This window comes from Balaenoptera borealis (assembly GCF_965194805.1).
Source record: "Balaenoptera borealis genome assembly, chromosome: 20".
Classification (NCBI taxonomy): Eukaryota; Metazoa; Chordata; class Mammalia; order Artiodactyla; family Balaenopteridae; genus Balaenoptera; species Balaenoptera borealis.
The window spans coordinates 14851917-14878202 of record NC_138879.1 but is presented as its reverse complement, the minus strand read 5'-3'; the positions used below and the strand labels follow the sequence as shown (position 1 = coordinate 14878202).

Genomic DNA, 26286 nt, shown 5'->3' with positions numbered 1-26286 from the left:
TCCTTCAGTATTTTCATTATCTCCTTTTTGAACTTGGTGTCTATTAGACTGAAGAGGTCTGTTGCATTGTTTGTTCTTTCAGGGGAATTCTCTCGATCTTTTAATTGGAAGTAGTTCCTCTGCTTCTTCACTTTAGTCATATTTCTTTTGCTGTATGAGTTTAGGAGAAACAATTATTTACTGTTGTCTTGGAGGGCTATTTTTATGTGGTATCGTCCCTGTGTAGCCTGTGTGGGTTTAATAATTTGGGGTGCGAGGGCTGTTTTTATGGATGGATGCCTGCCACCTCTTTCCTCAGTGTATGCCAGCCATTATCCCCTTGATAGGAGGTGTGATTGGTGGTGTGACCAGAGCCTGCACTGGATATTGAGCGGGGCCTCCTCTTTGCTCTCTGGTTGTCACTGTCCTGTCAGGGGCAGGGTCTGCTCCCTAGCTGTTGGAGTGGAAGCCCCCAGATCTGTTTCTGAGCTGCATTTCTGATCTGCAGTGTGAGGTAGGTGTGATTGGAGGGCTCCCACTGGGAGCGGAGCCACCGAGTATTCCTCCGCTGGAGCTGTTCATCTGTGAGTACCCTCTGCTGTGTCACCTTTCACCCATTGTGCGAGCTCACAGAGTACAGTGTTTTTGGCGTAGCCCCCGGCCCCACCTCAACCGTGGGTACACCAGCCGCAGGCCCTGGTATCTGTCTGGCGTTGTTTTCGCATGGCCAGCAGCACAGATCCGCTGAAGTCAGGTCCCAGGACTGCAGTAGGTGTGCACCTGGACCTGCTGTGGGAGCTGTGGAGGCAGCTCAGACCCTGGCTGGGCCCAGCCCCCACGTATACTGGCCCACAACGCCCACAGCTGCTAAAGCCAGACCCATCCCAGCCGCGGGAGCACCTGTGGTCCGTTTGGTTCTTCCACAGGCACTGAATTTACAAAGTTGGCAGCAGAGGTCTAAATCCGTGGTTCACACAGCTGCGGGGAGAGATTTCAGCTCTGCTCGTGAGTCGCACAGCCCCTGGGGCTCAGCTGTGGTTTCAGCCACACCTCTGCATGTGGGCCACCCACTGGCGTTGCTCCTGGGCATGCCGAGGTGGCCGGCCACACAAGCCTGTCCGGGCGGGAGGGGGCTAGGGTGGCAGCTGTGGCTCGCAAGCCTGCCCAGGCAGTGGCCAGTGCCTGGGGAAGGAGGCCGCAGTGGCAGCCCCACCCCTCCCTTCGCACACCACTTAACATTGGTGCTTTGGTTCTGTGGCGGCCCAGGCTTCTTCTGAGAACGCTACTACTTGGGGCGCTCCCCGCTCCAGCCCCTTCAGGCTGTCTCCATGCAGCCAGCAGCAGTCCTCTCCCCGGGTCTGTTCTCTAAACCCCGCATTCCAGCACCCTCCCCCCACCCCCATACCAGCAGAGGAGCTTCTCATGCTGAGCCTCCCAGGGTGGTGGCACAGACCTTCCCTGTAGGTCTCTCTCTGTCCTGCCTGCCACAAACTGGTTGTTGCGCTCTCTGAGCCTCTGAAGCTCCTTTTCTGTCCCAGCTAATCTCCCTGCTGGTGATGGGACTTTCCAGGGTATGGGAACTTCTCTCCTTCAGTTCCTTCCCAAGGGTGTGGGTCCCATACCACTTCCTCTTTTTTTTATTTTTTATTTTTTTATTTTTCTTAACTTTTCATTTATTTACTTATAAAATTAATTTTATTTATTTATTTTGGCTGCATTGGGTCTTCGTTGCTGCGCGCGGGCTTTCTCTAGTTGCGGTGAGCAGGGGCTACTCTTTGTTGCGTTGTGCAGGCTTCTCATTGTGGTGGCTTCTCTTCATACAGAGCACAGGCTCTAGGGCACATGGGCTTCAGTAGTTGTGGCACATGGGCTCAGTAGTTGTGGCTCACAGGCTCTAGAGCGCAGGCTCAGTAGTTGTGGCTCACAGGCTTAGTTGCTCCATGGCATGTGGCATCTTCCCGGACTAGGGATCAAACCCGTGTCCCCTGCATTGGCAGGCAGATTCTTAACCACTGCACCACCAAGGAAGTCCCTGTAGATGTGTTCTTGGTATATTTGTGGGAAGAGGTGAGTTCCATGTCCTGCTACTCCACCACCTTGATTCTTCCCTCTCTTATTTTCTTTTTTTTTTTTTTAACATCTTTATTGGAGTATAATTGCTTTACAATGGTGTGTTAGTTTCTGCTGTATAACAAAGTGAATCAGCCATACATATACATATATCCCCATATCTCCTCCCTCTTGCATCTCCCTCCCTCCCACCCTCCCTATCCCACCCCTCTAGGTGGTCACAAAGCACCGAGCTGATCTCCCTGTGCTATGTGGCTGCTTCCCACTAGCTATCTGTTTTTCATTTGGTAGTGTATATATGTCCATGCCACTCTCTCACTTTGTCCCAGTTTACCCTTCCCCTTCCCCATGTCCTCAAGTCAGTTCTCTACATCTGCGTCTTTATTCCTGTCCTGCCCCTAGGTTCTTCATAACCTTTTTTTTTTCTTAAGGTTCCATATATATGTGTTAGCATACAGTGTTTGTTTTTCTCTTTCTGACGTACTTCACTCTGTATGACAGACTCTAGGTCCATCCACCTCACTACAAATAACTCAGTTTAGTTTCTTTTTATGGCTGAGTAATATTGCATTGTATATATGTGCCACATCTTCTCCCTCTCTTATTTTCTTTCTAGCAGATGATCAAGCATGTTCATGACTTGCTTCATTTAATCCTCAGAATAACAAAGAAGAATAGGCAGAAAAACTATATATAAATATAATTTTTTAACTAATAAGAAAACTGAACCCTAACATAATTCAGATTCCTTCTCCAAATCAAATTGGTACTGTGTGGCAGAGCTGGGACTCAAATCTAATTTTTCTTGCTTAGTAGTCCTGAGAGCTAGCTCTTGTCCAGTACATAGTGCTGCCTTCCTCTTGTCATTTGCCAGGTTCTGTCAGTCTTTACAGTATCTCTTGCATCTGTTTCTTTCTATGTCGCCTATGGTCATCTTACCTTATACCTGCGTTAACTCTTGCCTGATCTAAATTCTCTCCCTGTTTTCGGCTCCCTGCTCTCCCATTTATGTGGTATGTAGCTACAGAGTAATTTTCCTGTTATGCGACTCCTCTTGCTCAAAAACTGTCACTTCATTGCTTAGAGTGAAGTCCTTCTAGATTCCTCAGTTACTTGTTACCTGAAGTCTTCAGCCAGAATTCATCTCTCCTCTAAGGAAGTAGGGGAAAAAAAGAATCCAATATAGATGTGTTTTTTGTTTGGCCTAAACATTGCTTTTTTAAAATATGAGCCACCATTTTTAAGATCAGGAGATTTTGTTGAAAAGATCAGACTCCTGAAAAGTGGAAAATCTGGCAAGACTAGGCCTGCATTCTTGTGTGGCAAAAAATAGGCTGTTGTTGAGGAAATAGCTGCCTGCTTTAGACAAGGCAGCCTTTTTCTACTTCACCCATCAGTCCCTATTGTCTTCTTGACACTGAGGCCATCGTTTAGAACCATTCACCATCACACTTGTGCTGTAATTTTCTTATAGTGGAGAAATATTTTTCTCGAGCTTGGGTCTCTTATCAAATATTAGAAAATAAGACTCAGAGCTATGTGTTACAAGAAAAATTAGGGCATGCTTCTTTAGAATATTCCTACTTACTAAAGTGCAAGCAAAGCATGTCTGTGTCAAAAGAATAGAACTTTTCTTATCCTGGCTTACTTCATTCATTGCCACATTGGTACCTATTGAGTATTGAATTTCCCACCTTTGATTTAGAACATCTTGAATTACTTTCCGAAGAATATATACATAAAAGGTAGCAGAGCCAGGATTCAACTCCAAAGCCCATATTCTTTTTGCTATGTCGTTCAGTATCTGAGTTCTTGTAGCTTTGTGTATTTCTGCCATAATGCTTAACCAAAACTACTCAGAACATACATGTGTTTTGCAACATGGTAGCAATTTAGTAAATAGAGTATGTTAAATGATTCTCTCTAGAACTAAAGGCAATAAATAAATGGTTTGTCGTGTTTGAGATGTCTTATACATGTCTTTTTTTCCCCCCCCCATCTTTTTGAGATACGGACATTTCCCAAAGGGCTATGTTTCTCATTTCTTCAGATCTCTAGTGATGAATTAGAGTAAAAATCAACTTTTGATTTTCTACGTTTAAATTTAGATTTAATGTTTGGTAGTGCAAGCTGGCATAGCCCTTTTTGAGTAGGAGTATCCAAGAATGGCCCAAATTCTCTTGCTTGGAATTTCAAGTAGTTGAAGCTGTTTGGAGGTTAAATCTTTTTGATATAGTATCATTCTTCTGGGTATTTTTTGGGTATAGTATCCAAAGGGGTTTTGCTGATTTTAGGACAGAGAGATTGGATATTATCTGATATTGGGGGGAGTGTGTTGCCAGGGTATTGTATTAATCCCTGATCTCAGGTGTAAACTTTTCTAGTGTTTGAACTAGATGAAGATTGATTTTTAGCTAGTGTTTCAAAAAAGATTTATGTAGGCTAAAAAATATGTTCTGTAAGTGTTTGTGGCCCTTTTCTTATGTTATGTTGCATAGTCATCTTCGCTTCAGCTGTAGCCTTTACTGTATCTTACGTGTGGCTCAGTCCCTTGAAAAATAGAGTGTTGATGTGTAATATTTCTTTTTAAAATAATTCTTCTTTATCAGGAACTTTTGATTAGATAGAACATCTGACTATGCCAGGTTATATATAGTGGCATTTTATTACATCAAAGGAGTCAGAAAAACTCATGTTGCTTTGTAACAAGAAACAGTTATGCAGGATGTGTTTTAACCTTGGGGAAAATTACTTAATTCTTCTGACCTTGATTTTCACATGTATAAAACAAAGAATTAATTTAGATCAGTAATTATCAATTTGCTATGTATAAGAATTGCCTATGGAAAATGGAAAAACTACATGAATTTAAGTCCACCCCAAAGGGTTCTGATGTAGTAGGTTTATTTAGATTAAGGTTTTTCAACCTTAGGATTATTGACATTTAGGGCTGGATAATTCTATGTTTTGTGGGCTGTCCTGTGCATTGTAGGATGTTTAGCAGCATCTATGGCCTTTACTCACTACGTGTTAGTAACAATCCCCCACCCCAAGTTATGACAACCAGAAATGTCTCCTGACATTGCCAGATGTCCATGGGGGACAAAATCACCCCAGGCTGAGAACCACCTTCCCAGAGCAAGATCTAGAAATCTGCACTTTTTACTAGCCCCATTGGTAATTATATCATTAACTCTTAAAAGTGATCAATCAAGAATTTTTGCTAATTTTTCCATGCATGGTATATTTGCAGATAAAAATTAAACAATCCATGTACAGTCAAGTTTTTAGAACATTTGGGTATTTCTCTTTAAAAAATAATTGTCAAACAATTTGATTGCATCAGAATGCAATTGTTAAAATGCATAGCTAAAACTGTGGTGGTGCTTGTTTGAGTCTAAAAATTCTTTATGAAGAAATTTCCCTTTCAGTGTTTTTAGTTGGTGATTCCTTGCGGTCTTTTGTTTCATTAGGATCAAGCGGCTAGAGACATGAAGAGGCTTGAAGAAAAGGACAAGGAAAGAAAAAATGTAAAGTAAGTTGTTTTCTTCTCCCTCAAAAAAGTTACATAAAAATTGCTACAGTATTGCAAAGCCTATACCCCCAAAGTTTATAGAGAAAGATTAAAATGCACAAATGACTTAAAGTTATTCCTGTATCTTGAATAATATTTCTTGTAGTAATTAAAAAGCATTCTTTTTAGTATTCAACTATAAATAGTTTTTAGTAAACACAAGAATGAGTGACAGAGAGAATCAAGAGAGCATCAATACTAAAGTTTGGGTTCATTTTTCAGTCTTGTCCCATAACTGATATAAAATAGGCTTATGCCTATGTGACTGATTTTAAGAAGTAATGGTGATTGTATACAAAAAACTATGTATATTTTTAATAAATAATAAAACCTAATTTATTTAAGGGATGACATGCTTTAGCCACTAGTCAGAACTTGAAATACTTTATTTTCTAGGAAGGAGAATTCTCCTTGTCCCCTTGCTGAATATGCTCTTCTTAAGGCTTTTTTACCAAGCACAGGGAAGCATGGTTGGACTTTTACCTCTACTTGGCAGTCAGTGCTCAGGCCCTCCCCCAGGTTCCTGTGCCGTATGGAGGTTCAGCCCTCTCTTTGGCGCTTACTGTGTGCTGCATCCTCTTCCGGCTGCCCTTCACTGGCGGTGCTGCTTGCCTTAGGGATAGCAAGTGCTCTAGGTTAGGCAGAAAGTCTGATTAAAAAGAGATGCTTGTGGGAACTAAGCAACCATACTGTCCACAGCTCCTGAGAGATGCAAGTGGCGATGGTCCACTTCTCCATGTGAACTGTTTGGGAGTTTTAGTCCCAAATTTTAAAAAGAGTTGATGTAGTTTTTCTCTCTGTCCCCAAGGATTTTGGCTGAATGCAGTTACTCCAGGGCTAGAAACTCTGGGGCACATTAAGAAAGTTGTGACAATCTTTTTAGTATATACCAAATGCAGGGTTTTTTTTTTAATGTAAAATGCTTTATATTAAACACTGTACTGTGTTTGTTGTATGGGGTTGACAAGGCTAGGGTCCTTGGGTATCTCTCTTCAAAAGTTTTTACTCCCTATGTTCTTGTTAGTATTTGATGTTTCTAGGGGTACCATATCATCCCATTCAAAAGAAAAGCAAACTGTGGCTTATAGAGTGAAACCAGACGTATATGATGGATGGATAGTTTACAGTGTGCTTATTGCTGCTTTGTTATTGTTAGTGTTGAGAGTTCCTGTGCTGTATGGAATTCAACACTAATGTGCTATAAGTATGGAGCTGGGTATGTGGAACATTTGCAGGGAAGTTTGTTTCTCCGCTTGTTTTTCCAGGGGTATTCGAGATGACATTGAAGAGGAAGATGACCAAGTGAGTTCCTATGCAGTATTTCTTTTACTTTTACCCCACAAAGTCTGTACTGGGGACAAGCTAGAGCTTGCCTTCACTGAAATGGCCATTCCTGACGTTCAGCAGGAAATGTCATTTGACTTGCTGCTTTTCTGCGTGTGTGACCAGTTGGTAATATAAAGATTCATGTGACTTTCCCCCATGTTGAAGATGGAACTTTTGATCAACTATGATATCAAAAGCAAATATGAGCTTTATTCAGCTTGATTTTTTTTAATCCAAAATTAATGTTTGTTCTGATAAATCAAGGAGTAGAGGAGAGTGGGATCTATGGATGGACTCTAGCAACATCTAACCTCTACCTGTTTCTAAGAGTTCTGTTTGTGATTCTTGTGTTTCAAGATGGAACATTAATTAAATGACTGTCCTTTAGTATTTTTTTTGTTAGTATTTTTTTTTTCCCATTCAGTTGTGGGATGGTGAGAAGGGAACCAGAGTGAGCCTTTCCCAGGTTTGTGACCCTTCTAATCAGTGTCACCTTCCAAACTTGGATTGGTAAAGCCACAGCATGTGTTCCACAGCTCTGGGCAGGGTAGGTAGACACCCCACCCGAGGAAGGCTGTGGAACAGACAGATATATAAGTCTTCTTTTAAGCAAGCTAAATCATTTTATGGTAGTAACCGTCTCATTCATTTCCTCTGATTGTCCCTCTGAATACTGCTGTTGTTAAAGGAATCATTGTTAGTAAGAGTCTTGGTAGGTATTTAAACTGTGCAGTTATCTGTACACTGTGTGCACTAATTACAGGAGCAGAAATGTTCTCATTTATACTTGGGGATGATTATGTTCTTGTGCTTTCCTGCAGGAAGCTTATTTTCGGTACATGGCAGAGAATCCAACTGCTGGTGTGGTTCAAGAGGAGGAGGAGGATAATTTGGAATACGATAGTGATGGAAATCCAATTGCACCTTCCAAAAAAATCATTGATCCTCTTCCTCCCATTGATCATTCAGAGGTATGGTGTTTCTTGCTGAATTTGACTCTTCTTTCAAGCTGATACAGTTTTCTTTAGCTTTAATATTTAGGTTTTCCCAATATCCTGATTCGTACTCCTTATTATATCATGAGACTGTTTCTTTGGGCTCTTGTCATCTTTACCAAATGGTTGAGTCAGAAGGTGACTGAGTGGTTGAGACTTTGTAGCCTGTACTATTGAAGGTACAGCTGAGTCACTTGCTCACGTTCAGTTTTTTTCAAGCAATTGTACTTGTTTTCTACACCATCACTTACCATCTTCATTTCACAGTGGGTCTGTGGGCCTGCATTTGCTTTCTTGCTTGCTTGCTTGCTTTATTTATTTATTTATTCATTATTTTTTAATAAATTTATTTATTTTATTTATTTTTGGCTGTGTTGGGTCTTCGTTGCTGCATGCGGGCTTTCTCTAGTTGTGGAGAGCGGGGGCTACTCTTCGTTGTGGTGCATGGGCTTCTCATTACTGTAGCTTCTCTTGTTGTGGAGCATGGGCTCTAGGCGTGCGGGCTTCAGTAGTTGTGGCACACGGGCTCAGTAGTTGTGGCTCACGAGCTCTAGAGCACAGGCTCAATAGTTGTGGCGCACGGGCTTAGTTACTCATCGGCATGTGGGATCTTCCCAGACCGGGGCTCGAACCCATGTCCCCTGCATTGGCAGGCGGATTCTCAACCACTGCGCCACCAGGGAAGCCCCTGCATTTGCTTTTTAATTGCTGTAAATCTTTACTATTTCTCCCAGATCTGGGGCAGATGAGAGGCTGTTCCTTCAAAGTGGAACCAGGAATTACATGGTCCTTAAATCAGGAAAAGGAAATGAGGATATCAGTGTACTCACTTGGTGGGGGTGGGGATCAGTATTTCATCCAGGTTAAATATCAGACTAGACCTTGCATACAGTGATTCTAGATCTAGAGCAGTGGTTCTCAAAGTGTGGTCCAAGGAGTCCTAGAAGGATCTTTTCACAGAGTCTACAAAGTCAAAAGAATTTTCATAGTAATGCTGAGATCATTTACCTTTTTCACTGTGTCAGCATTTGCACCAATGCCTAAAAGCAGTGCTGACGCATTAACATGAATCAGGACAGTAGCACCAGCTGCTTCTCCCTGCCAGACCATCACAGTCACACACCGCTTCCCCCCCAGAAAACCAAAACAAATACAAACCAGTTTCACTTAAGACTATCCTTGATGAAACAGTAAAAATTATTTATTAGATCTTGACCTTTATGTTAACGTGTCTTTTTATTCCGTGTGACAAAATGGGAAGGGCAAATCATTTCTATTGCATGCCAAAATGCGACAGTTGTCTCAAGGAAAGGCACTTAGGTGTTCGAGTTGTGAGCTAAGCTAGCTGCTTTTTTTCATGGAACACCATTCTCACTTGAGAAAATGAATGACACTTCAAGGAAAGCAAAAGTGTCTATTGCCAATGATAGAAAATCAAGCTTTCAAGCAAAAATTAGAATTTGGGAAACTTATATTCACCACGGTAAGCTTGATAGCTTTCTAATACTTAAAGTCTGTTGATAATCAACCATGATATATGTAGTTTTTTAATTATATAATGAAATGTTTTGGATGATCTGCAGACCATCTCAGTGAACCATTGTTTTCAAATGGCCAATACACGATATTACAAGATCATGCATGAGTAAAGGCTCCATTCAAAGTGCGTGATAGACTGATGAATTATAATGTAACAGAATGTAAAAGTTCGTTGATACAGTTTCAGATTACACAATGAAAATAACCTTTAAGAAACGTCCACTTGTCAAGGTTTAGTGTAGTATTGAAGAGTTAAAGTCCACAAGCATCTGAAAAGATTAATAAATACTTCTTTCCCTTTTCCAACTACGTATCTTTGTGGGGCCAGATTTTCTTCCTTGGCTTTAATCAAAACAACATTGCAACAATTTGAATGCAGTAGGAAATATTTTCTTAGACATTAGAAAGATTTGCAAAAATGTAAAGGAATGTTATAAGAAAAGTTATTTTTATTAAAGCATTTATGTTAAAGTGTGATGGGTTTGTTGTGGGTTTTTTTTAACATCTTAATTGGAGTATAATTGCTTTACAGTGTTGTGTTAGTTTCTGCTGTATAACAAGGTGAATCAGCTATATGCATACGTATATCCCCATGTCCCCTCCCTCTTGCGTCTCCCTCCCGCCCTCCTTATCCCACCCCTCTAGGTGGTCGCAGAGCACCGAGCTGATCTCCCTGTGCTATGCGGCTGCTTCCCACTAGCTATCAATTTTACATTTGGTAGTGTATATATGTCAGTGATACTCTCTCACTTCGTCCCAGCTTTCCCTTCCCCCTCGCCTTGTCCTCAAGTCCATTCTCTATGTCTGTGTCTTTATTCCTGTCCTGCCCCTAGGTTCATTAGAACCATTTCTTTTTTTAGATTCCATATGTGTTAGCATATGGTATTTATTTTTCTCTTTCTGACTTACTTCACTCTGTATGACAGACTCTAGGTCCATGCACCTCACTACAAATAACTCAGTTTCTTTTCTTTTTATGGCTGAGTAATATTCCATTGTATACATGTGCCACATCTTCTTTATCCATTCATCTGTCGATGGACACTTAGGTTGCTTCCATGTCCTGGCTATTGTAAATAGAGCTGCAGTGAACATTGTGGTACATGACTCTTTTTGAATTATGGTTTTCTCAGGGTATACTGGGATTGCTGGGTTGTATGGTAGTTCTATTTTTAGTTTTTTAAGGAACCTCCATACTGTTCTCCATAGTGGCTGTATCAATTTACATTCCCACCAACAGTGCAAGAGGGTTCCCTTTATCTCGACACCCTCTCCAGCATTTATTGTTTGTAGATTTTTTGATGGTGGCCATTCTGACCAGTGTGAGGAGATACCTCATTGTAGTTTTTCTTTTTTTTTTTAAAATAGTGTCTTTTTAAAATTAATTAATTAATTTATTTATTTATGGCTGTGTTGGGTCTTCATTTCTGTGTGAGGGCTTTCTCTAGTTGCGGCAAGCGGGAGCCACTCTTCATCACGGTGCGCAGGCCTGTCACTATCGCGGCCTCTCTTTTTGCGGAGCACAGGCTCCAGACGCACAGGCTCCGTAATTGTGGCTCATGGGCCTAGTTGCTTCGCGGCCTGTGGGATCTTCCCAGACCAGGGCTCGAACCTGTGTCCCCTGCATTGGCAGGCAGATTCTCAACCACTGCACCACCAGGGAAGCCCCTCATTGTAGTTTTGATTTGCATTTCTCTAATGATTAGTGATACTGAGCATCTTTTCATGTGTTTGTTAGCAATCTGTATATCTTCTTTGGAGAAATGTCTGTTTAGGTCTTCTGCCCATTTTTGGATTGGGTTGTTTGTTTTTTTGATATTGAGCTGCTTGTATATTTTGGAGATTAATCCTTTGTTAGTTGCTTCGTTTGCAAATATTTTCTCCCATTCTGCGAGTTGTTTTTTCATCTTTTTTTAATAACTTTATTTATTTATTATTTTTGGCTGTGTTGGGTCTTCTTTGCTGCGCGCAGGCTTTCTCTAGTTGCGGCCAGCGGGGGTTACTCTTCATTGCTGTGTGCGGGCTTCTCATTGCAGTGGCTTCTCTTGTTGCGGAGCACGGGCTCTAGGCGCGCGGGCTTCAGTAGTTGTGGCTCATGGGCTTCAGTAGTTGTGGCTTGCAGGCTCTAGAGCACAGGCTCAGTAGTTGTGGCGCATGGTCTTAGTTGCTCTGCGGTATGTGGGAATCTTCCCTGACCAAGGCTCGAACCCGTGTCCCCTGCATTGGCAGGCGGATTCTTAGCCACTGTGCCACCAGGGAAGTCCCTTTTCATCTTTATGGTTTCCTTTGCTGTGCAAAAGCCTTTAAGTTTCATTAGGTCCCTTTTGTTTTTATTTCCCTTTCTCTAAGAGGTGGGTCAAAAAAGGATCTTGCTGTGATTTATGTCATAGAGTGTTCTCCCTGTGTTTTCCTTTAAAAGTTTTATAGTGTCTGCCCTTACATTTAAGTCTTTAATCCATTTTGAGTTAATTTTTGTGTATGGTGTTAAGAAGTGTTCTGATTTCATTCTTTTACATGTAGCTGTCCAGTTTTCCCTGCACCAGTTATTGAAGAGGCTGTCTTTTCTACATTGTATCCTCTTTCCTCCTTTATCAAAGATAAGGTGACCATATGTGCGTGGGTTTATCTCTGGGCTTTCTATCCTGTTCCATTGATTGATATTTCTGTTTTTGTGCCAGTACCATACTGTCTTGATTACTGTAGGTTTGTAGTGTAGTCTGAAGTCAGCCTGATTCCTCCAGCTCCGTTTTTCTTTCTCCAGATTGTTTTGGCTACTTGGGGTCTTTTGTGTTCCCATACAAATTGTGCAATTTTTTGTTCTAATTCTGTGAAAAATGCCATTGGTAGTTTGATAGGGATTGCATTGAATCTGTAGATTGCTTTGGGTAGTATAGTCGTTTTCACAATGTTGATTCTTCCAATCCAGGAACATAGTATATCTCTCCATCTGTTTGTGTCATCTTTAATTTCTTTCATCAGTGTTTTAATAGTTTTCTGCATACAGGTGTTTTGTCTCCTTAGGTAGGTTTATTCCTAGGTATTTTATTCTTTTTGTTGCAGTGGTAAATGGGAGTGTTTCCTTAATTTCTCTTTCAGATTTTTCATCGTTAGTGTATAGGAATGCAAGAGATTTTTGTGCATTAATTTTGTATCCTGCTACTCTACCAAATTCATTGATTAGCTGTAGTAGTTTTCTGGTAGCATTTTTAGGATTCTCTATGTATAGTATCATGTCATCTGCAAACAGTGACAGTTTTACTTCTTTTCCAATTTGGATTCCTTTTATTTCTTTTTCTTCTCTGATTGCTGTGACTAAAACTTCCAAAACTATGTTGAATAATAGTGGTGAGTGTGGGCAACCTTGTCTTGTTCCTGATCTTAGAGGAAATGGTTTCTGTTTTTCACCTTTGAGAACGATGTTGCCTGTGGGTTTGTCATATATGGCCTTTATTATGTTGAGGTAGGTTCCCGGGTTTGTTGTTACTTTATCATGAGTTATAAATTTAAAATTTGTCTGTTTTAAGTTTAATACAGTAAATATCAGTAGATTTAACCTACATAAACAAAAGCTCATTGTGTTTCTGTTAAGTGTAAAGGGTACCTGAGACTAAAAAGTTTGAGAACTACTGGTCTAGACTGGAGTATGGGTTATATTCAGCTTTTTAAATGTTTCCTTTTGCACAGCTGTTACCGCATAAGGAGTTGGCATTTAACATGTGGCAAGTTGAACTAAATATCTGAAACTGATCTAGGAGGATGCATACATGATAAAGAGTGAAAATCTAATAAGGAAAAAAGCTCAAGTCTTTGAAATATTCATTTAATAAAATATTTGAGATATTTGACAAAGTGCTCAAACTTCATTATCCTGCCTGGGGTATCCCACAGTTGTCCTAATATAATGGGAAGTCTGCCGGGAGAGACCAGATATGAAAAAAGGATACCCCTTTCTTCACATTCTTCTTCTTTTTTTTTCCCCTCTTCTGGGTTAAAAAAAAAAATTGTGTGTAAAAAATTTACATATTTGTAAATTTTTGTGAACAAAGACAAAAATTCTTGCCCTCATGGACCTTCTGTTCTGGTAAGAGAAGAGAACTGAAGAAAAGGGCTTAGTGCAGCATTGTGGGAAGCATAACAAAAGGTCCTGTTAATAATGCTAAAGGAAAACTTAATTCTTTCTTTTTGTTGATAGTACCATAGAAAGATAATTAACTTTAGGCTGTATCTAGAGTTATGAAATTTTTGACCACCTGTGAAAGGCTTAAGTTCTCCTTAAAAAATAAGTTTATTGTAGACATATGTCAGAAAGAGAATCATTTAGCCAGATTCATATGTGGTAATATGCTAGTGTTTTGTACTCTTAGTACAGTAAGCTATGAAAGATTAGCAGAAATGACTTCTTTCCTCTTTGGAATTGGAAATACTTGGCCATACATTTCTTAAAAGTTATGTAAACAGTTCCATGTTTTTAAAAAGAATGGAACTCCCTCTAAAGGTAGAGCTCTCCCCAAAGGAGATATTAGAAATGTTTTTAAATGCCTAGATCTAGGTGAACAGCTTACTGCAAAACATATTTAAATGTTATATGGTGGAATATCTGAGTCCTTTCGGCATTAGAGATTCCCTAGTCTGCATCAAGGCTGTTCAAACCTGAGGTGTTCTAAGAGTCTCTTTAGGAAGTAGGTTGGTGTTTATATTGAAAACAGGAATAAGAAAAAGTACTGGCTGTACTTTCGGGATTTGTGTCATGAATAAGTGAATTCCTTTGTTCTCTCTAGCTGGTTATGGCTTTACTTGTATAATATTTGTGAAAGGTTATTTTGCATTAAAATCAAACTTACAGGATTGACTCTTGAATTCTAGACTAACTTTGAATAATTGGACCTGCAGATTGACTATCCACCATTTGAAAAAAATTTTTACAATGAACATGAAGAGATAACCAACCTCACCCCACAGCAGCTAATAGATCTCCGGCATAAGCTCAATCTTCGGGTAAGTCAGCCATTAAGGCAAATATTCATATTAATGTTAATTAGTGCAGGGTTAGTATTACTGCTTATCCAAACTGAAATAATCTTGAATTTCTTTTCTAATAGTCCCTGAACTATCTTTGATAAAGTAATAATTAGATCCCTTGGGCTCTTGTGTCTTGATTTTGTTGTTTTAGTCTTATAACTGTTTTAGGATAGGATTATTCTTTCTTTCATGTGATACACATGAATGCTGTGTGTATGTGTTCAGTCAACTTTGTGTGTTGTGTTGGAACAATAGGTCATGTGACCTTAAAACTAATCAAGTATTTCTGCAGTGAGAACAGTATGCTAAGAATTGCATTGGGTGGGCTAGAGATGAAGGCAAGGGGTCCCCATCTTCAGGAAGAGGAGACAAGATTAATAGATGTGGACAATATTGGAAGTTTTAGACTATTTCAAAATTAAGATACACTTGCTTCTCAAACTATATACAGCATGCATTTTTAATTAGAAGAAGAAATTAACAACTTTAAAAATATGCATGTAGTAATATCAGAATAATAGTTTAAATTGTCCACTAAAAAGCTTTGGGTTGCACACTGACCACATTGTTTAGGGTGCTGCTAGATGTTAAGTGAAACACACAGATAATACAGTGATATATGCTCTTGTGTGGACAGCTTTCTGGCCTTACCAGTTGCTACGTGATGTTTGAACTTGTGTTTTCTGAGGGGTAGGTGGGTGGGTGTGTGTGTGTGTGTACGTACTTGTCTGTTTTCCAAGAAGTACCCCTTCAAAAAAACTTTTAAGTGAAATCCTGATTGGAAATATCAGCATCACCTGAGAAGCCTTGATGGCGGTGGAGCCCAGTTCTTCACCTGGGTGCAGTTCAGACAACGTTTGGCAGCGTCTGGATCATCACTAAGCGGGATGTTAGCTCTTCAGGCATCACTGAAATTGGAGACAGTAGACAATGTCTTTGTAACTAGTGGGTATAGATGTGTCTGAATTTGGAGCTCATTTGCACTCTTTATTTCAAGAGTGAATTTTATTTTTTCTACCACCTGGTTAATAGTTATGCAAATGGAAAAAATATATTAATGGCTTTTTCCAATTTACTGAACATCTTTTTATTTCTTATGAGAAAATTAATTTTGATTTAAGAGATTTCTAGGCCCTTAATCATTTAAAACGATATGACCATTATCTCAGGAATATTTATCTTGGAGTTTTTTATATGAGGCTTTAGACCTGTTATTATTTGAATTTTACCTTTTCAAACAGTATAGGCTATTAGCTACAGCCTTATATTTTCACTTCTTCATACTCCAACTAAATGCTAGGTAGATACAGGCAAATATTGTTGAACTTCTAATGCTGTTTATTTTGAAGTACAAGTCATTCCTGCAAGTTGTCTTTATCTCTAGGTTTCTGGTGCTGCACCTCCTAGACCAGGAAGTAGTTTTGCTCATTTTGGGTTTGATGAACAACTTATGCACCAGATTCGGAAATCTGAGTACACACAGCCCACTCCAATACAGTGCCAGGTAAATAAAACATAATGAAAGAAAAATGAAGTAGAATGACATTGTGACTTTTTTTTTTTTTTTAACAAACAAGTCAAAGCAATGAAAGTGTTTAGTATAGAACTGTATTGACATGGATAGAATTTTTGAAACGTTTAAAAATTAAAGAGCAAAAGTGAATTTTTTTTACCACTCTTAAGAAGTTGCTGGTTGTTCTCAGTCTTCTGAGGTGGACTGCATTCTGTCTGTGGAATGTGTGTCTTTCTAAATAAACTGCTTTCACTTTACTGTGGCTGGCTCTTGAATTCTTTCCTGTGCAAAGCCAAGGACCCTCACTTGGCAGCCTGTCCTAGGAACTTGCCTGAGACCTAGGACATGAGTTGGTGTTCTCCCCCTCCGCACTTTTCCTTTGATTATAAAAATGTAGTCTGCTTAGTTCTTGGGGCAGAGCCCTCTTGCCTGCCCACTTGTGTTTTTCACAAGCATCCTATATTAATAAATCTACTTACCTGTTTTTAAAAAAAGTTGCTAAGGGGCTGGGAAATGTTCTTTTGTGTCTGATAAATGTCTTGAAAATATGATCTGAAGAAAATAGTTCATTAGGCCTAGACTGAACAAAATAAAATTTGTGCATGGAGAAGTTTAGCGCTGTCAATTACAAGGATTCCTTTGTCCATGGCCTGAAAATTCTCATTTATAACTGAAAGTAATAGCTTATGTTTCTCATTTATATATGGATTTTATTCATTTCTACGCAGTTCAGTATGTGGATGAGACAGTCTCTACCTTCACAAGGGGGACAAATTTTTAAAAATTTTAGCAATGATAATATTTCCTACAGATCAAGAAGTTTATGGGAATTCCAGGTATTTCTTGTTATTCCATAGCCAGTATGCATAGCCCAGGACATTTTTGTTTCATTGGAAATAAATGTCATTAATAGTCATTTACCCTTCCACAGAATTTCCTTCAGCACATCTTTAAAATTGAAAGTTTAGAGTGGATATTTTTTTTTTCTTTTTCTCTAGGGTGTACCTGTGGCATTAAGTGGTAGAGACATGATTGGTATTGCCAAAACAGGCAGTGGGAAAACTGCGGCCTTTATCTGGCCCATGTTGATTCATATAATGGACCAGAAAGAATTGGAACCAGGTGATGGACCAATTGCAGTGATTGTGTGTCCTACTAGGGAGCTTTGTCAGCAGGTATGTGCTTTGTGTAGAATGCCCCCCTCTATATGTGAACTGATAAGGGACTAGCCAGTCAAGTGAGTAGAATTACCAGGAAACTTTTTTTTTTTTAATTGTAGTGAAATACACAAAATTTACTATTTTAACCATTTTTAAGTGTACCATTAAGTGGCATTAAGTACATTCACATCGTTGTGCTATCAGGAAACTTCTGGAAAATATTATGTGTTATAGATTTTCTATATAACCAAACTATATGGGAACTGTATTGTAAGTTTTCCTCCTGGGTTAATTCATTCTGTTTGGTAGAAAGGCAGTAACAGGGTCGTGAAGAGAAGTGAAAAAGAATAATCACAACAAGATTTCAGATAGCCTGTTAAGACACAATAATGGTACTCTGTTCATTTACTTTATAAGTAAAATTGTGTTTTTAAAGCATTTTCTAGCTTTTGATTTTCTATTGACATCGCATTCTGCGTGTTTTTCATAGCTCCCTTTTGGGTTATGACAGAGGTATCTGTTAGTGTCACAGTTCGTTAATATGTCATTATGTCAACTTTGTAGATCCACGCAGAATGCAAGCGGTTTGGGAAAGCATATAATCTCCGATCGGTGGCCGTGTATGGAGGAGGGAGCATGTGGGAGCAGGCCAAGGCCCTTCAGGAAGGGGCAGAGATTGTTGTCTGTACACCAGTAAGTATGTCTTGGGTTTAAATAGCTTATCAGCCTCTCTTGGTACGAAAAAAATGGTTAGTTGTTGGAGGGCATTTCCCCTAAAATGTGGTAAATCAGGGTTAAGAATACTCTGATGCAATGACAGCTGGTGGCCTTGGTTTAATTTTGATTGCCAGCCTAAAATAGCAGTCCAATAAGATTCTCTCTGCTACGAGTTTCCCCTCTATAGCAAACAGTTTTTCTTATGCTCTCCTAGAAAATGGATCCATGCATACTGAGAGCATCAAGAATCAGAAAGGTGTTCAGAGTATGGTCAGAACTGCCTAGAAGATTGTAGTTTAAACATTAAAACCCATTAATAAGGCTTTAACTTAGGTAATTTCAGAATGCCTCACAAAAAATAGTTCTGACCATCTTTCCGCAATTTAAATCAAAATTAATGTAAAGGGAGAATCCCATTGAGTTTTCAGATTTTCTGTTCTTTTGGGCTCTGTAGTGCGTAGAGTCTGAGGCTGTCAGACCAGTGTCTATTACGGTCTAAGACTGGAGTATTAGCACTTTTGCCAGGAGCGGAACTCTAGAAAGTTCTTGTAAATGCCTTTAATTATACAGTCGGCCCTCCACATCGGCAGGTTTCCCTGTGAGTTTCACCAACCAAGGATTGAAAATATTCAGGGGAAAAAAATTCCAAAAAGCAAAACTTGAATTTGCTGTGTGCTGGCAACTATTTACATAGCATTTACGTTGTATTAGTTATTATAAGTAGAGATGATTTAAAGTATACAGGAGGGTGTGTGTAGGTTGTATATGCAAATACTCCCTCATTTTGTTTAAGGGACTTGAGCGTCCTCGTGGGGGGTGAGTGTGGGTGATCCTGGAACCAGTGTCCAGCAGATGCTGGGATGACTGTGCTTACTGTTCATTTTCTGGATCTCATAGGGTCGACTTATTGATCATGTGAAGAAGAAAGCTACCAACCTTCAAAGAGTCTCTTACCTTGTATTTGATGAAGCAGATCGAATGTTTGACATGGGATTTGGTATGCCTTGAATACCAGTTTCTTCTGTCCCCATCCTCATGATATTAGTTTTTTCCGTGTCTTTCTAGACTTAATTTTTTCTCTGCACGAGAGAAGCTAAAAATACTCCTGGATAGGGTTAGACCATAGAGATATAGCTAAGACATTAACTATTTTTAGGAGTTTTTTCAGGAAAAGTATGTTAGGCTTAACTGGGTTGAGGACATTTGAAAGTACCTGTGAATATAAGGCGAATATCGTCTCTAGGCTTTATTTTTATTCATATGCCTTTGTGGAGGTCAAGGTCTGTGTTCTTAGGTAGGTGGATGTCATATCATTCAAGGCCTTTTGCTTTCCTGTCCTCCTTGACTTAACCAGCTGTGTGAAAATTCTAAATAGCTATCTTTATGGATTGGAACGAACATCACTGGGCCCAGCCAGTGGTGCTGGGGTAAGTGTTTCTGAGTTTCATACTGAGTGATGGGTCTAGGAGTTCCAGAATTTCCTTAATTCTTATAATGTCTCATGTGAAGATTTTTACTAAAATGACTTTTTCCAGGCATCCCAAACTGTCATACAGAGGTATGATACTAATTTCACTGTTCTACTTCTTCCAGAGTACCAGGTGCGATCCATAGCAAGTCATGTCCGTCCTGACAGACAGAGTACGTATGAAGCAGTTTCATTAAGCCACGTTTGTACTCAGAATAAACACCTATTTATTTTATAAGCACTCACAGCTGTGGCAGCAAAAATGATCATGTGTGTACTAGTGAGGAACCATAAAGGGGAAGATAATGACGGTGACAGGACCTTAGAGATCATTAGATAGAACTTGCTCATTTTTATAGATGATGAAACCAAGGCTGAGGATTAAATGACTTGCCCCAGTTCATCAAGTTTTATCACTGGCTAGAGGCAATACACAGTGCGGATACGCTGATTTGAAGTCAAGAGCCTTTTTCTGAACCATGCTGACAACCCCTGTCTTAACTGAAAATGCATAAAGTTAGAATAAGGGCGGGCTTCCCTGGTGGCGCAGTGGTTGAGAATCCACCTGCCAATGCAGGGGACACGGGTTCGAGCCCTGGTCTGGGAAGATCCAACATGCCGCGGAGCAACTGGGCCCGTGAGCCACAACTGCTGAGCCTGCGCGTCTGGAGCCGGTGCCCCGCAACGGGAGGGGCCGCGATAGTGAGAGGCCCGCGCACCACAATGAAGAGTGGCCCCCGCTTGCCGCAACTAGAGAAAGCCCTCGCACAAAACGAAGACCCAAGACAGCCAAAAAATAAATAAATAAATAAATAGAGTAGCTGTTAATTTAAAAAAAAAAAGAATAAGGGCAAGTTTTTTTTTTTCTTAGTGAATTAATTTTTAAACAATTTAAAGTTCAGGTGGGTTTATTTTTTTAAAAACTGAGCAGTGTCAGTGGGAAGCTTAGTGGGTATTCAAAAAAGAAGTCATACTGTTTCTTTAACAGAATTTACTTTACCTTTTAGCTCTCTTATTCAGTGCAACTTTTCGGAAAAAGATTGAAAAACTGGCCAGAGACATCCTGATTGACCCTATTCGTGTGGTGCAGGGGGATATTGGAGAGGTAACCCTAAGCAGGGCTGGATGGGATCCCAGTGGGTTATTTCTCTTACTATGGTGACATGGAATTAATTTCTCACTATTGAGGGAAAAAAATGTTATGCATTTACAGATGAGGCAACATGTTTCAAATTTGCTTTAAAAACACCAGGGTTGGGGGAATAGGTGAAACATGATTGGCAAAATGTTAATAATTGTTGAAGCTTGGTGATGGATACATGGGAGTTGATTTTGTTCCTTTTACTCTTTTTGAATGTTAAAGTTTTTTCCAGAATAAAAGGTTTTTTTAAAAGAAGTATTTTTGGGGGGGAAAAAGAGCAAGTTTTGCCTGAAAGACTACTGGTCAGTTAGGATGGAACTGACATCTTAAGTGATTGTGGGAGTAGGCCTGCACAGTGTGGAGCGGGGAGATGGAAAGGCCTGGTGAAAATGAGTTAAGGGTTTTTTTTCCTTACCTATAAATTATACCCTATGTGGAAAATTTCTCTGAATTGTGATTTGGAAATCAATTAAGGCTGCTTTGAGAATTCCTTAGTTTGCTTGGTATATTTATTAAAGTTCTGTGCAGTTAGCTTTTTGACATTGTCTGCTTTTCATTGCTGAGTGCCTTCTATGTGCATGTATGAATTGTACTAGGAACAGTAAGTGGGAAGGACAGAAAAGGAGCTTACTCTATTGGGAATAATCTGAATAGGCATATAGAAAAGTATTGAGCAAAGCATTGGGGCTTACAGATTATTTAGGTATATGTACATGTCAGGGGAGGTGGAGAGCACTGTGATTTGCTAAGGGATATAAAATTTGAGCTGCACTTGACTTGCTGAAAGAAGGCCCAAGGAGAAGAGGGATTATTCAAGGTTCTTCCAGATGCAGGTAGAAAACGTGATGGCTGGTCCTAATTCAGGTGCCCTGTGGCACAAATGTCAAAATTACCTTTTTCATTTATTTCTTTTCAGGCAAATGAAGATGTGACTCAGATTGTGGAGATTCTGCATTCTGGGCCTAGTAAATGGAACTGGCTCACCCGGCGTCTAGTGGAGTTTACCTCTTCAGGAAGTGTCCTCCTGTTTGTTACTAAAAAAGCCAATGCTGAAGAGCTAGCCAATAACCTTAAACAGGAGGGTCATAATCTTGGCCTGCTCCATGGTGACATGGATCAGAGTGAAAGAAATAAGGTTATTTCAGACTTTAAGAAAAAGGACATCCCAGTCCTAGTGGCCACAGATGTTGCAGGTAGGGTATGAATTTCCCCAGTAACCATGCTATAAGGGTGCTCTGTCTTGCTATATGAGACGTGTTTAATATCTGAGGCGGCTGATTGAAGGCACTCTGCTGGCCTCGCTGGCCACGCCCCGTGTGCAGCAGTTCAGAGCACAGTGATTTCAGTCTGGAGCTCTGGGTACCACTTTCCATTTAGTGTTCCTCTCTGAAAAAAAGAATCCCGGCGGTTGGAAGACACTTGGGGAAGAAATTGTTTACACAGTCACATCGTGACTGTTGTGTGTCTGAATATAGTACATAACTTACATTGATTATTTAGTTTGGCATACTTCACTCAAGATCAGAAAAAGTTTTGAAGTGTGATTTTTGAGTTTGTTCTGCTGAGTTTTAATAGCTACCCTTAAAAACTGGTATTTTCTCCCAGAAAGGAGATCACTTCTCAGCTTCAGGACACATTTGATGTTGGTTTTACTTTTTTTTTTTTTATTTTACATATTTCTGGTGCAGGAGTGAGGCCACGGCAGGTTATTGATAGTAGAAGATGTCCCTCACACACTAAGTTGACCCAGCATCATAGAATCTGCGATAGTGGCATTTGTTCTAGAAGGGCAGCTTACATGCCTCTATCTCAGCACACCAAATCATGCACTTTGCTTAGATAAGAGGAATGTGGGTTCTTAGGTTAGCATTTGGGGTTACTTTGGTGTTTTGGCTCCTGATAAAGAATAAAAGAATTTTGTTTTTTATTTCAGCCCGTGGTCTGGACATTCCTTCAATTAAGACTGTCATTAACTATGATGTGGCACGAGATATTGATACCCATACTCATAGGATTGGCCGAACAGGACGAGCGGGTGAGAAAGGCGTGGCCTATACCTTGCTGACACCCAAGGATAGCAATTTTGCTGGTGACCTTGTCCGGAACCTGGAAGGAGCCAATCAGCATGTTACCAAGGAACTCCTAGATCTGGCCATGCAGGTGAGGGGCTGGACACACTTCAGGTTGCTCCAGGTTGTAAAACGAAGCGAAAAAATTTCAATATGCCAGAGGCAGATAACAGAGAAACATGACAGTAAAGTTGGGCAGGCAGCACCTAACGAAGTATAGATTGGTATTGTAGGACATTAAAACTCATCTGGTCTGTCTTCTCATCCTCTCCTTTCAGCAACATTTATGTTGAAAAGCTATTCCTTTCTTTGTGCTAAAATCTGTCCCTGTGACATTTCTTTCTGCTTGCCCCATGTCACACTTGTGAGCAAATTTAATATCAAAGAAAGCTACTAGTCTCCTCACTGCCCTTTTCCCCAAACAGTTTTTTCTTTGGGGGACTAAAAATGTATGGTGTCTTTAAAAAAAAAATGTATTTCACTATTTCTCAGTCCTAGATCTCAGACCTTTGACTACACTGCTTACCAATTTAAAACTGAGTGAGGCATTCTACTGAATTAAATCTTGAGTTGTCTTAATACACACAGTCCCCAAATTACAAATGGATTTGGGATATACATTCTGATAGTAGAGACTTATGTGTTTTTCAAATTCATAGGCCAGCCTACAGAACCGTTCACCCATAATGCAGTTGTACTGTGGTACTGCCCGTGCTTCCAGACCTGGGAGTAAAGGACCTGCATTGCAGGGGAGAGTAGAATAATGTTTCCTTTCCTTTCCCGGAGAGCAAATCCTGAACTAAATACAAGATGTATTTTGTCTGTGGCATTTTCCTACATCTCATTGTGCCTCAGGCTTTCTCTGCTCTCAGACTGATCAGCTTCTCTGATTAGCACCTTGCCCAAGCCTGCCCTACCTTTCAAGTACTTTTTTTTTTTTAATAAATTTATTTATTTTATTTTTGGCTGCATTGGGTCTTCGTTGCTGTGCGCGGGCTTTCTCTAGTTGCAGTGAGCGGGGGCTACCCCTCGTTGCGGTGCACGGGCTTCTCATTGCGGGGGCTTCTCTGTTGCGGAGCGCGGGCTCTAGGCGCGTGGGCCTCAGTAGTTGTGGCTCGCGGGCTCTAGAGCGCAGGCTCAGTAGTTGTGGTGCACGGTCTTAGTTGCTCCGCGGCATGTGGGATCTTCCCGGACCAGGGCTCAAACCCGTGTCCCCTGCATTGGCAGGCGGATTCTTAACCACTGTGCCACCAGGGAAGCCCTCAGGTACTTTTGAGTGTAACGTGATTGTCAGATAAAGCTCTAACCTCCCCAGAGATGTATTGTCTGAGAAATAGAGAATAAATTCATTTTCCTCAAGGAAGTTAGAAATGGCCAGAGTAACTGCTCTGCATTTGAGGTGTATCTTAATCACTTCCCTTCCTGGAGCCCCTGAAGGAAGGAAGGAGCAGTAAAAGGAAGCCTTAGATAAGGCTCCTGGCAAATTGGATGGATGAAGCTACCAAAAAGAAGCTAATCTGTGGTACCTGTGAACAGTTCCTCCTTTGCTATAGATACATTCGCAAAAGATGAAACAAAAAGTTCTTCCCATTTAGTTTCCTCTTTGATCTTGTCCCGTTCCTCTGGGCGTCTCTTCCTCCCATGTCTTAACCTTGAATTGTGTTCATCGCAGAATGCCTGGTTTCGGAAATCCCGCTTCAAAGGAGGGAAAGGGAAAAAGCTGAACATTGGTGGAGGAGGCCTAGGCTACAGGGAGCGGCCCGGCCTCGGTTCTGAGAACACGGTGAGTCCTGGGGGTTAGGACTGTTCTCGTCTGAGAGCCTCTTCATGTGACTTTCTATTGAAGAAGCACCTATGTGTCCTTGACTGACTAGGCGTGCTCAGGATACCAGTTTAGATTAGCAGTGGTTCTTAAAACTGTGGTCCCTGGACCAGTAGCAAATGCAAACTTGAGCCCCACCCGAGACCTGGTGAATCAAGACTCCAGAGGGGGGGCCCAGCAGTCTGTTCACCAGCCCTCCAGCACTGGCCTAGAGCCAGAGGGCCATTCTGTAAACTCTAGCTACAGCTTGTAACTAAACTCAGGAATGATTCCTACACTCTGGGAAATCGAACCAGAGATATGAGAGCTAGCTTTTCTCACAAAACAGGTAACAGAAGCTCCCCCCTGACTGGCTTTCTTAACTTTGTTTCCTGTCACTTTGATTCTTAAGCCAAGGAAGAAAGCTGCCAGTCTCCATTTCTGCATCATCATAGTTAAACTTGGTGTCTTTGTTACGTAAATAATCTGTCCCCATGTCACAGTGATGATGATGTGGATCATGCAGATGACAGTGGTAACTAACACTGAGAACTTAGTATGTGCCAGGGCCAGCCCAAGCAACCACACATGTTAACTCAGTCTCCACAGCCACTCAGAGTAAGTACAGATGATCAAACTGAGGCACCCAAGGTTACACTGTGGTGAATACTGAAGCTGAGATTTCAGACTCTTTAGGGTCTGGATTTAGAGCCTGAGCAGTCATGTTATGTGCTGTACTGCCTTGTGGCCTTTTCGGCTTTAACATAATTTTTACATAATTACATAAACATGATGTTTGTATTTGTGTCTGTAAATAATACCAGGTGATCAGCTTTGGGCATAATCTGACCTCATTTCTGACTATTAGGGTTAGTTCCCAGAAATAGAATTATTGGGTTGAAAGGCATAAGCATTTTTAAATGACTCATTACCGTGCCTTTTCTCACAAAACATAACTTTCTATAAATTTCCCATTCCCATTTCAGCTCCCTCTTCAGTTTGCAGTATATGGAGGCCCAGTCTGTGGCAGTGGGCTTTCCTACTTAACTCTTCCATCCTCATGAGTGTGTTTATTTTTTAGGACCGAGGAAGTAACAACAATGTAATGAGCAATTATGAGGCCTACAAGCCCTCCACAGGAGCCATGGGAGATCGGCTGACGGCAATGAAAGCAGCTTTCCAGGTCTGAAATTAAGCATTTAGCTAAAAGAGCTTTCACTGGTAATTCATGGGCAGTGATGAGGGGCCCTAGTCTTCCTGAGATGGTAGCTGGCCTTGTAGACTTGATGCTTGCTGGATTTAGGTAGGGCCTTCTCCTGTTTTCAGTTTCGAGTATCACCGTAACCGCAGCTTACCTAGAGCTGCAGGTGTAGCGGCTAGAGAAACTCCTCTTGCTGGTCATCTACTTCAGTCATGCTCAGGGCTCTCGTCCTACAGTAGGATTGGTGTTCCCTCCCTGCCTTAACAGCCTTCAAGGTTCCAAGGCTCTTGTAATCTGGTTGAGAGTAATTGCCATTTTTTAGCTAAGACAAGTTTGATTATGTGTCTCTTGTGAACTCTGAACCCATCATCCTTCTGTACCTCCAGTTAGCTAGCTGGCATCCAGTTAACTAGCTGGGCCATCAAGTTTCTTTAACTTACTGTCTTACCCACTGTTGTTGTCTCTCTTTTAGTCACAGTACAAGAGTCACTTTGTTGCTGCCAGTTTAACCAACCAGAAGGCTGGAAGCTCTGCTGCTGGGGCGAGTGGATGGACTAGTGCAGGGAGCTTGAATTCAGTTCCAGCAGTTCAGCCCAACAGGGCCGTAGCAGTCCTGACAGCCCCACTTCCAGTGCCGCAAAGGGCATCCCAGGCTTTGGCAGTGCTGGGAACCTCAGCAGTGCCCCAGTGACCTACCCTCCTGCCGGAGCCCAG

General features: G+C 40.8%; 1 protein-coding gene across 1 annotated transcript in view; it reads left to right on the top strand.

Moving 5' to 3' along the window:
* The window catches only part of DDX42 (DEAD-box helicase 42), a gene marked incomplete at its 3' end in the record, with an annotated part of 46550 nt that extends 20264 nt beyond the window's left edge, over positions 1-26286 (top strand). The window contains 16 exon segments of the mRNA XM_082374470.1: positions 5523-5584; positions 6889-6925; positions 7771-7920; positions 14374-14478; positions 15887-16006; positions 17014-17190; positions 17740-17868; positions 18790-18889; positions 19486-19533; positions 20368-20465; positions 21418-21694; positions 22435-22661; positions 24243-24353; positions 25453-25554; positions 26045-26153; positions 26156-26286. Coding sequence (XP_082230596.1) covers positions 5523-5584; positions 6889-6925; positions 7771-7920; positions 14374-14478; positions 15887-16006; positions 17014-17190; positions 17740-17868; positions 18790-18889; positions 19486-19533; positions 20368-20465; positions 21418-21694; positions 22435-22661; positions 24243-24353; positions 25453-25554; positions 26045-26153; positions 26156-26286 — 1983 coding nt within the window.